The sequence below is a fragment of the Rhinichthys klamathensis genome, unplaced genomic scaffold, assembly GCF_029890125.1.
Source record: "Rhinichthys klamathensis goyatoka isolate OS25496 unplaced genomic scaffold, OSU_Roscu_1.1 h1tg000088l_1, whole genome shotgun sequence".
Classification (NCBI taxonomy): Eukaryota; Metazoa; Chordata; class Actinopteri; order Cypriniformes; family Leuciscidae; genus Rhinichthys; species Rhinichthys klamathensis.
The window spans coordinates 737,596-750,087 of NW_026606628.1; the positions used below are offsets into that span (position 1 = coordinate 737,596).

Consider the following 12,492-nt stretch of genomic DNA (forward strand, 5'->3'; position numbering starts at 1 on the left):
AAACATTATCAATTTGTGTTTGAGCAAGAGACGCTAGGATTCTTGTGCCGTTGCCAGAAGAGATTGCTGCTTTTACATTCCTGAGTACTGATCTACGATAGTAATCACAGGCTGTGAGCTTATTTCAGTTCAAACATGGAGGCCCTGTACTGATTCACAATGCTGGTATAAAAGTGCTAAAATATTCCAGGTTTATGTTGTATTTTAGCCTGGGAAAACCCAGACAACTTCCGGCAAATTTAGATTTGCTCTGAAAGTTAGTCTGGCAAAGAGCTCATTCAAGCTCATTTCCAATCCGTCGAAATCGAGGCACCAATCAGAAACGTTGGGGCGGGCTTTACACGATGACGACAGCGCTGGGATTTTGAAGCAGATTTTGTAGCCTACATTACAAAGATGGATGCCGCCGGCGAACATCACTCGTTCGAATCAGCTATCGTGTCTGTTTTAAGCGATTTGAACGTTTCCTTTTTGTTAAAAACCGAGCAAAGAACAACACTCTGAGATGTTTCTCCGCCGCTCTGCATACGTCATCTCCTTCATCGCTCTGATTGGTTTTAGGTCTATCCGCGACGTCCGTTGGTGACGCCCCTCTGGAAATGATTTGTCTATGACGCTTTGCGAGACCAAAACTCAGTTACAACTGAGAATGGTCTGGTTTTAACCAGGCTAGTTGTATTTTGCTTAAAGCTCAAAACAATACCTTAACTTCAACAGTGAACAAGAAAAAAAACAGGAACTCTGCTAAAATGCCTCCCAACAAAACAACTGTGAGGAACCCCACCCTGCACACAAAGCACAAGCGCACAGAACACGAGCGAGAGATGATCACGAGCCGGACAATCCGTGACCTGTGCGTTATCCTGGCAACTGAGCTTTTAGCTGGAAATCCTAAATCACTCCTGTAACTGATGACCGATGCAGCGTTCAACTGGTACAGTGTTTACTCATTTCAAACCTGTATGACTATTTCTTCCGTGGAACATAAACGAAGGGATTTTGAGAACGTTGGCAACCGAACAGTTTTGGTGACCATTGACTTCCATTGTATGGACCAAAAAAGACCAACAAAACACTGAACACATTTCTCAAAAAAATCTTCATGTTCCACAGAAGTCAGTCAAGTCATAGGGTTTTGGAAGGACGTGAGGCTGAGAGACTGATTTTTCATTTTTGGGTGATCTATCCCTCTAAGTCGCCTTATAATTCCATCTTTTCTATCTACAATGACTTGACACTGAGCCACAGGAAATGTTTTCTTTGGCCAAGTCTACAGAAGCACTTGCGTGAGCTGCATAAAACGACAATCTTTCATCAGACACAACTTGATTTCTTACAAAATAATGATTAAAAACAACTACAGCACAGGAAATCAGCCCAAATGCTCAACAATGATGAAAATGACATCAACGTAAGCAGCTTAGTTCATTTAGACACGGAAACGGACAGAAAATCTGTGCTGTTTTTAATTGCTTGAATCTAGTGATACACACACACACACACACACACACACACACACACACACACACACACACACACACACACACACACACACACACACACGCACACTTGACTGAAATTTCCAAGACTGCATGCATTAAATCAATCTGGTGACAATAATGTGCTCTGACTTTGTAAACTATTTCATTGGATATCACAGGAAACATTACATGAATGTTCTGATCTGAATTGGTAACTACCTGGACATTTTATGCGTTACATTTTCGCAATTCGATTTTGTTCTTATTGTGTTCTTTTTTCCAAACATTCCTGGAGCTAAATCGGCTTAATCATTGTGAGAGGCGAGAAAACACTCCATCTGTCTGTCCACCCAGATCCTGTCGTGCCCTCCTCTCACTTTGTTCCCTGCTGGGTTTGAAGGTCAGAGTTTGGACCCATATGCATTTGAAACGCATTTTACAGCTATGCAAACAAAAAGAATCAGGTTTACAGGCCACTCGTCCTGTAGCCGTCAAACGTGGCGATTTCTCTCACACTCGCTATTCTTATCTTTAACACCTTTCTGTCTCCTCGCCGCCACCGCCAGTGAGAAAGGTAGAGGAGAAAAGGCAGAGAACCGGTCCCTCCTGTTCCCCTGCTGCTTTTGTCTGGACTGAACGGAGAAGGCCTGCAACTGTGACAACGATTCAGTCCGAGAGACCTTCATCAACCCAGAATTCATCCTACCAGGTCTCTTGGTCTCACTTGAAATGGCATCATTTGTATTCAATGATGTGCTGGTCCTAGTACGATAGAAACGATTCTCGCAAACGCGATCCACTGCAAACTATTATAAAATATACATTGTGTCTCACAAAAACAGATCCATGTAGCCACTATTCATAGTGATCCGAGACACATTCTCAGGTTCGCTCTATGAAAGGTAGAGCAATAATATAAAGCTACATACATTTATCCCAAACCCAAAACCCCCAAAATGGCCTCTTTGTTCTTTGAGAACAAGCACAAAGCTAAAAATGTGCATAGCGAAAGGCAACCGTTTCATCTTCTTTTCACCCAACGAAAGCCGTCGTTTATTAATAAACACTTTGTTCTCCGAGAGTCCGATTTTTTTTTATCACGTTCGATTATTGAAATGTGCAGAGTGTGTGGATGCAGTTGCTAGGACGCTCGACGAGGGGCGTGTCTAACTCTCTGACAGACAGGAGGAGGGGGAGGAGCCTGAGGGCTGCTGGGAAAGCATGCAGGTTCTCCGCGAGACTCTCGGCTCGGGTTCGGGCGTGAGGCGGGCGGCGCTCTGGTTCTTGAGGTTGTTGAGCTCCTGTGTGGGCATCAGCGGCTTGGGAATGCTGACCAGGCAGAACGCGGAGCCGCTCTTGGGGATGAAGTTGACCTTGTTCCTATCTGGGCACAGGAACTGTGGGATCTCTCGTGGAGGCCTGGCCCTGAGGAGAAGAAAAAGGAGAGCGATAAGACGGTGAGAAGCACTGACTCAGCTTTGAAGTCGGTGTAAACGTTACGCTATCATCATTTCAAGGCTCATGCCACAACACAACAGTGGAGAACAAAGTGCAGAGAGAGCAGATAAAGCAGTGTTTCAGGACACACTGCAGCACTCACTGTGTTTCCTCTGTGAAGACCTTGACTCGCTCGCAGCCCTCGGGTGGCTCGCGTTTGAACATGTAGCTGTTGTTCGGCTTCGGGGATGAGGCGTATTTGGGTAGCGGCGAGATGGGGGCCATATCTGTGAAAATGGTACAAGAAAAATTGAGTAGAATGACAATACAACTCGGACAGGCTTATCAGAGAAGGTGATATGTGTGCAAAATTCAACAGAGAGCTGAACAATTAGTTGAATAATCAGTCTTAAGAAAGTTACATCCACCAAAAAACAGCTTGATAAAGTGCAGAATTATTTTGAAATTGACGCATCTTAAAAATGCAATGTTTATAATGTGTGCGCAGCTTTGACGTCCATCTACGTGTGAACACAGATCAACGTTTACAGACTGCACAGCTCTTCAACAGAGTAACACAAATATGTAGAATTCATATAACCCTTTATTTAAAAAAAAACAACTATCATAGTACTCAACAAAAAATGGAGAAGTATGAATGAGTCAAACAGCAGATGCTATTAGCATGCTAAATAACTCTGACACTCTTTAAATTAATCTCTTACAAAATGTGCAAATTGCTAAAATATTAAAAATAATATGAATAATATTATTAAAATAATATGACTAGTGTTATTAAAATAATACAATTATATTATTAAAATAATAAAATAAATGAAATAATTTTAATAATAAAAAACTAGCTGATTGGTCGATAGTAACGCGATCACACGTACTCGGTGTATGGGGAGCGGCGATACGGATCGCACATTTTACAAGATCAGATATTTATCAATGTTGCGCACCAAATCCTCCACCATAGTCCTATCAGTTCTCTCTCTTATCTTATCTTACCTTCTTCACATGATAAGTGAAATCTGATGTCCTGTAACGTAACCGACTACCACAGCAAGCCTAATGTCCCTTTAGGGGCTCCGTAGAATGCGGTATTCATTTTCTGTGCCTTTCCGAATTCAGAAGTAAGCTTCGGGCACATCCCTATTGTCAAAAGGCCCTATATTATATTATATTTACATACGCAAGTGGTCACAGGAGACATTAGAAACGCATGATAATACCAGATGTAATGGTGATGTGTCTTGGCTGACCATTTGTGATCTGATCACTGAAAACGCATCTTAATACCAGGTGGAAACAGGGCTTCTTCAACATTTGTTTTCCAGGATATTGCATATAATTTACGGGCCTCAGGAAACCACTATCAATATGCGGGAGACGTGGAATACGGAGAGAATGGCGCGACTGAAAATCTGAAAAACCTTTTGTTAATGTTTGTAGTCAACATTTTAAACTGGATGACCATGAACACAGAGTTTTAGGCTAGACGAAGGGAAAAAACTGAAAGAAACTGCCGTTCTGTCAGTTCTCCCTGAAGCGAAACGCTGTCAAGTACAGGTTAGAAAGCTTTTGCCATAGTGTTCCATTTTTTCCATAATGCTATTGAAAGGGCAAACAAAGTATGAAGTACCAAACAAAGGTTGAAAATCGGCGAAGTTACACTTATATATATATATTTATATATATGTATGAAGCTTTTGGCTACTAATAAAAGCACAGCACTGTCAGCACCATATAACAAATTTGAGCATGTTTAAAACCATTCCACACATTTTCATACACATCAATGCAGAAAAAGCATGTGCAGATCTGTGTGGGCCTAAGGACATGTGAACAGCCCTGAGTGTGTGTGTATGTGGGTGTGAAAATATGTGAGCTGTACCTTTCTCACAGCCGTCAGCCAGAGTCTCGTCCTCGTGGGGAGACGGACTATCGCTGCAGGGCTCACTTGGCACGTTTAGGAACGTGGGTGAGATGGACTGAGAACGGCTGCTGCTGTTGCTGTGGTTACTGCCCGCTGCGGTGCCCAGGGGCGTCTGCGTGTCGATGCTGCGGGAGCTGGCACTGCGTTGGCAGAGGGGCAGAGGAGCCCGATGCCCGTCTGGAGCCTCCTGAGGCTGGGCAGAGAAAAAGTGCAATGATTATAAACAACAGAAACAAAACTTTAGTTAAACACACACAGTGTCTTTAGGGATTCTATGAGGAAACCTGATTATGTAACAGAGAGTGTGTGCTTGACATGATTCAGCAAAAACACTCACAATAAGCTGCTCCTCTCTGTCTCCTGTGTCTCGGATAATGATGCGCTCGATCTCCTGATTCAGCCCCTCCACGCTGTTCCGGAAACGAGAGACGGAAGACTTGGAGATGGGAATAGAGATCAGGACACTCTTTGGAATAGGAGCCTGAAACAGGAGATAATGAGAAGGTGTGATTATTTGCTGTATGTGATGTTTTAAAGTAGAATGTGTTGAAGCCTTGACCTAGTGCTTTCTGCATATGCTTGAACACAATGTTGAGTACTTGAGTCCAAGTCGAGCTGTGTATTTTGTATGATATGTATTTGTACTGTATATTTTATGTTGTTATAGGCTATGTTACCGATAATATATTATTAAATTAAATGTGTTTTAGGTTTATGCGCATGTGTTTTTTCCCCTAGTTTGTAACAATGAGTGATCAAGAAGCATCAGAAAAGCAAAGAAGATAAATGCGTGTATGTGGTTGGTGTGTGTGAGTGAGTGAGAGCAGTACGCATAACACAGAGAAACAACCTCAAAATGAGAGCAGATATGCCTCTGTAAGTAAACACTGCCTGTGTGAAAACTTACAGCAACAGCCCTGCATATTCACACATTGTCAGCACACACTTCAGTTACCATATGATGCTAAACACTAACAGGGTTACGTGTTATCACACCACAGCATTCAGACACATTGCATGGTAACGTGTTGGTCTCCTCCGCAGATCAGCGAGTTATGTAACTCGGTCTGCCTAGCAGATTTCTGATTCTCGCTTGTGTGTCTGCGGAGCACACCTCACGACTGTACCGGGACACAGATAGATAACATGACACATGCAAAACGCGCTTACCGAGTTAAATCTAAAACGTGCCATCTATGCTAACAACTGCTATTTGCAACGACTTTCGTTGACAGATGAAAGACTGAACAAAAACATCACCTTTCCAGAGAGTCCACTTCCTGTCATCCTGTCAGAGAGAGGTCCGGTCTTCCTCCTGGTCCACCGGTCTCTCTTTCTCTCTCTCTTCTGTGCTCTAGATTTTAGTTCTCTCGGCCCCCCTCCTTCCTGTCTCTCTTCATCATGTCTGCCCCCCCCCCCCCCCCCCTCTCTCCCTTGTTTTGATCTTTCCTCTCAAAGTGTATTTCTCCATCTCACCCCCTTTCTTAAAATACATAGCACTGCTCTCGTCGTCCGTCCCTCCCCCTCTTCTTTCTCAGGGTACGAGGGAACAATGCGAGGGCATTAGCAGGACGTTGCTGAGAGCTGTGTGGCCCTGCGGTGGCCCTCGCTTAAAGCATGCCAGATCTGCTTCATTACCATCTCAATAGAGCAAGCCAGGTTTTAAACTCACATGCAGCATCACTCCATGCCTCTTTCCTCTCCGGCATGCATGTGTGTGTTTAATCGGACATCACATTGTTTCAACATAAAAGTCTTCTGGACTCTTTTCTTCTGGGTGGTTTGGTTATTTATCTGCTCATCAGGATAGAAAACAGCTGAGAGAAACCCTGACCCTCGAGGTCACCTCGAAACAATACACCGGTTAAGTGATTTTGTCTATTTCCTAGCAACTTTCTCGCGAGCGGTCGCTAGGAGGCAAATATTTGTTTACGTATAAGATTTCCAGCGGCGGGCCGTGACATTAACAGAAATAATGTACGGCCTGACCACAATGAAGGACGACATGATGCTACTCACTGTCAGCGCCAGTGATCTGATTGTCGTCATCTTCAGACATGACAAGAAACACGGGCGGCTCAGCACTTTGGTGACGTCTATAGAGGCCGCATAGGATTGCTAACAAACCCATGCTAACCAGTTGAACACAGATATTAGCCATTTACTTGGGAGGTCTCGATTAAGGTTCATTAACCACAGGAGCAGAAAAATCTATGCTTAAAATAGACAATGGCAGACAAAGGTTGCAGAATGTGGAAAATGTGTTTACAGTTGCGAAGTAACTGGAGTGGCGACTTATTTTTCTCCTCTGTACTGTGATGTACAAATGAAATTGATTATCAAATAAACAAAAACAATATATGGTTGGGACATGGTCATATCATTTGGTTGTTGATCGGATGAAGGCAGATCTGAATGCAAGCTTGGGGTTGATTGTAAGAAAGGAGTTTAAGTGGACTAAATAATTAATAAGTCAGACAGAGCAAAGCCTGGCTTAAATATGAACCCTGTTCCAAAATGCGAAGGCTGTTCCAAATGCTTATACAGCGTAACAGTGTCCATCCACTTTTTCAGCGTCCTTGCGGTTACGGCTACTAACTACGAAGTGAATCGCAACATTACATTTTAAAAAAGTTTAAAAGACGAAATGAAAAATGTACAAGACTATTTACTTAGTGGCTTTGAAGAGGGATGAAGCACTGTGAATGAAATAATCAATAATAGATACATATAAAACTATTGATTTATGATTTTAATTAGGTATATAGAAACAATATATTTTAAGTTTGAGACTAAGTAGTTTTGAGAGCGAAGGGAAACTTCATCAGCCACCAAATCCCATGAAGCACTGCGATTGACCTATATTCAGAGTTCTCACGACTCTGATTGGTGGAGCTTTTTGTACACAATCATGGGTAATGTAGTTTCTACCAGAAATTCCACTGCCGAACAGTATTTCAAGACAGGCTGATGGATTCTACAAAAATATATACCATAGATTAACAACTTCGGAGCTCACAGCAGGTCTGCCTTTAAAGGTTTATAAGTTATCATTAAAAATCAATTCCCATGTGGAGAAAATCAATGTGATTTTTACTTACAAAACCCGACTGTTGAACTCTATTAAAGTATCGCAACATTAGCATTGCAACATGTTCAAATGCTAGACTCTACTGGAATCAACTGGGAATGGCACCAATCGCAAGCGTCATGCGAGCAACGCTATTTGTGAGAGTTTCTATGAAGCATGTCTCAAATCAGTCACTTATGAGGCTCCATTTTAGTTGGATGCTGCCTTAGAATTTAACTACAACTGAGGGCCGAATGTACACTGCATATATAAAAATAACTTCATTTTGCCCTGTTCCTTTTAGTTGTACCAAAATTACAAGGATTAAAAAAACTCAGTGTCCATGGACACGCACAGAAGCCTCAGTAAAACAGTGAAAGTCTTCCCGACAGCATGTAAAAGGCTTTTCTTCACTGGTATGGAGGCCTGTATTGGTTACCACAGTCTGCCTTTAAAACGAGAGGTTAGACAGAAGAATCCCTTTGAAAGGTCTCCAGGCCTTGATAGCTATACTGGGCACTTTCACGTCAGCCTTTCTTTGACCACTATGGTCTTTATAAAAACAAGAGATTCATGGGGCTGAAGTTGTTGACCGGTGCTTAACTAAAGGTTTGTGTAGAGACTTAAAGGAATGACCCCTCCAAAGCCCCACGCAAGCTCAAATGACTCGCAAACGCATCTCTTCTGTCTCTCTGGATTCACAACATATTCAGGTTCAGAACCACTGAGATCAAACAAAACCTGAGAAGTTCCTATTGTTGTAGTCACTGTTTCAGTAGAAGGTTAGAAAAATACAAGTCACAAGTGATCAAAAAACTTAATCCATCAGAAGTCCCTGCCAATAAAATTCTGCACAAAAAAAAAACACATTAAAATTCTCAGTAAAACCAAAAAAGGAGATTATGATAGAGATTAACTTCAGCCTGAAATATTGTAAATATAAGACTTTGAAATGAGATCAAACTGAAGCTAAAAAGAGTAGAGTACATCATTTCATCCAAATGCTCTAGCGATGGCACACACACTGCCTCTGCACTCCTCATTTCTGACACTAGCAGGCGCTGTGGACTCCCACACAGAGAATGGTAAGAATGCAGGGAAAGATGTGCTAAATCCTTCAGACACAAAAACAGCAGTCAAACCCAGAAAGCAGCCAAAAACTGTTAATTATTTATCATCGAACACAGCACTCGACAGACAAGAAGAACAGAGGAGATAGAGAACAAAGCCAGGAGGTGTGCGAATTACTAGGATCCTTTATCACTGGCCTTTACCCTGCAATACATCACACATGAATGATCAAATTCTGAATGTCATGGAGATCTGAGAGACTATCGAATCTGCCAAAAATCGACTAGGACTAACAAACTGCAAAACCGCAAAGTGCTAAGCGCACAGTACAGTCGTGCTAGCTTACTTAGGGCCAAGCTAATATACATAGCATGACTAGGGAAGATAAGCAGACTAACTTGGCACCACTTATTGTTATTGATGAGAGTAGATGTTATTATTTGAGTTTTGATGTAAACCAAAACGAGGGATGGAAGTAGAAGCCATGCAATGTGTCATGCTAACTTAAAGGTATCATGTAATGCATTTTTCAGATCTTTCTATATTATGTTTCTGGAGGTTAGCTTATAATAATATAAACCAAAAAACAAACAAAAATTATTTTACATCCTCATTTTCACTCTCAAAAACACCAGGGATGTTACCAATTTCAGAAGTGCAAGTAAATGCCCGCTGCTGTATTTCATTGCACATTTATAATAGCAATGGTCACATAAACTACACCGGCATATACTTCATGCACTCAACTGTTTCAGCTTATCTTGCATAGTGGAAGAGAAGGGACTATCAGACGCTGTTGTAGAACGATGAAATCACTCGTATACTAGACCAGGGGTGTCCAGTCCTGCTCCTGGAGGGCCACTGGGCTGCAGAGTTTAGCTCCAACCCCAATTAAACACACCTGAACCAGCTAATCAAGGTCTTACTAGGTGTTGAGGTAAGTTGGAGCTAAACTCTCCAGGACAGTGGGACTCCTAGAGCAGGTTTGGCTTTAAGTTTGTCATTTGGGATGGGACACATCTCATGACTTCTTGTCGACTCGAAATTTTTGGAAAGACATGTTTCAAGGTTTTGTTACTGGCTGAACTATTGACACACAGGTAGGTACACAACAGTACAAATTGAACAGACTGTACAACCGCCTTGTTTTTATTTATAACAAATATAGCATCTCCTCTAAGTATGGCCTATGATCAAGTCTGTCGTTTCTGCAATCCGTGACAAAGCAAAAATTCCCAAGCCTGAAGAAGAGACAAACATCTCCACAGCTGTTCACCCGTGTTTCTGTGTCTCCTCTGATGTTGTTCTTCTTTTCTTCTCATGGAGCTGCTGACCTTATGGCCGGATTTCTCATAAAGGTCTTCAAATGCAACTTTCATTCCTTCTCTTTTCTTATTCCCCCTCTTCAGAGCTTTTATTTCTGGAAAGAATGCCATTTTCATGACTGCCACTTCATCTTTAGCTGCTTTCCACACAAATAATGGGGAGAACACCCCCATGCACACCCGACTCAGCCCTTGAAACCACACACACACGCACACACACACACCCTCCCCCTCTACACAGAGGTCACGTTGTGTGTGTTCTTTAGGAAAGTGCATTCACATCAGAGTTCCGAGACAAAAAGGAAGTAGAAGACTCAGAGACAGAGAGAAATGGAGGTTTACGATAAAATTTGGGGGTTGAACTTGGGCAGACGAAGAGCTTACGGTCACAAAACAATTGCAGGCAGGTCCTGTGATGGAAGGCAGAGAGTTTACAGTCTACATTACCCACTGGGCGTCACCCGACCCCAACGGCCCAGCCGAGAAACATCACGACCACTCAAGCCTGAGGCGGAGAAAAATGCCCCCTCACCTCACGTCCAAATAAATGCATGCTTGTTATAATTACCCAGCCTGGGCACCTCTCAGGCTCTAAACTCAACCTCAGCTGCTTCAAATTAAGGCTAATACACAGCAGAGAAACCCCCTGAATAAATAAACCTTCAAAAAACAAATCCAGTTCCACTTCGGATTCCTGTAGTTCTCTTCATAGCAGTCGGAGGCAGAACGGAATGGTACTGATTAATCATACACTGTTCAATCTACCCCACTTACATCTGCTGGAGGGGACGGCAGATGCACGTCTATGTTTGTGTATAACTAAATGATCACATGGTAGACTGGGTTCCTGGAATAGCAGGTTAGCATTTCCATATGCTTTCTCACACTGAGGCAACGCTGCAAATCTCTCACTGAAGAAAGCAAACAAGGCAGAAAGTAATTTAACCATTTTCATTTCCAAGTTGACACCAACTGAACGCCACTCACATGAAATGTAATGGAGTCATGTGACAGTGACCATTACCATTTTACTACGGTTTCAAATATTTATTGTGGAATAAAATAAATATAAATAATAATAATAATAATAATAATATAAATATTGTACCGTTTCACCTAATTATTTAAATAGGTAGGCAACTTGAAGTATACAGTATACTGCACATCCAATAGTAAGCTAGTACTCCATTCTGAACACAGATTTTAAGTGGGGATTCTGTACAGTGTACATCTGCGCTGGTCAAATCAGTATTCTTGTTGAATTCGGACCTAGCTGTGAGTAGTTTGGTGTTTTGTGCAACAGAGGGGCTGAGTCTGAGTACAGTTCATAGGATTAAATACAAAAGATGAATACAGTGAGACAACAGATGGTGCTTGAGCCCAATACATGCACAAAAAAAAAAAACCCAGCCGTACAACGGGCCCCAAAACCACACATCCAGCGGGCCGGACAGAGTGTGGCCTTTAATTGACTGGCTGGCAGCTATAGTACAGTAAAGACCAGGCGTGCGGCACATTCACCACATGCTGGACTAATTCATGGACAAACACAAAACAGAGCGAGAAAAAGACGGAGGCAGGGAGGGAGGGAGGGAGACAAGGCCAAGCGAGAGGCCACAGTAATTTATTCACTGTTTTTTGTCTTCGTGAAGAGAGGTCTTTCACTCTGAAACAGCCTGCAAGCCTGCACCTGGTCTTGCCAATTACGACCAGAGTGCAAGTACACACACACACACACACACACTGTGACACGCTTTTACACACTGGTATGCACACTTACCCACTCACGTTCTTTCAGAATGAGTGAGAGAGAATGTGGCAGAATAACTATGACTTCTAGTTCTCAACTACAACTGCATTGATGATACACGACGTTTGTGTTCAGTTTCTTCTTCTGCTTATATGGCATTAAGTGCACTCACTGCACTGTGCTACGCTTATGTTAACAAACAGTCTCTCTCTCTCTATTAATGTGATTTCTGAAGGATCATGCGACACGGAACACTGGAGTAATGATGCTGAAAATTCAGCTTTGACATCACAGGAGTAAATTACATGAAAATAAAACAAATATTTTAAATTGTAATAGTTGTAAAAGTTTTTTTTTATTTTATTTTAATTTCTATTGTATTTTTGTAATCAAATAAATTCAGCCTTGGTGAGCAT

General features: G+C 42.1%; 1 protein-coding gene across 1 annotated transcript in view; it reads right to left on the minus strand.

Moving 5' to 3' along the window:
• Nucleotides 1-1,424: 1,424 nt before the first annotated feature.
• Nucleotides 1,425-12,492, minus strand: part of fam117bb (family with sequence similarity 117 member Bb) — a 59,351-nt gene continuing 48,283 nt past the window's right edge. The window contains exons 5-9 of the mRNA XM_056251715.1: nt 5,198-5,341; nt 4,819-5,053; nt 3,082-3,205; nt 1,534-2,906; nt 1,425-1,479 (exon numbers count right to left, since the gene is read on the minus strand). Coding sequence (XP_056107690.1) covers nt 2,648-2,906; nt 3,082-3,205; nt 4,819-5,053; nt 5,198-5,341 — 762 coding nt within the window. The 3' untranslated portion in view covers nt 1,425-1,479; nt 1,534-2,647. The remainder of the gene's footprint in view (nt 1,480-1,533; nt 2,907-3,081; nt 3,206-4,818; nt 5,054-5,197; nt 5,342-12,492) is intronic.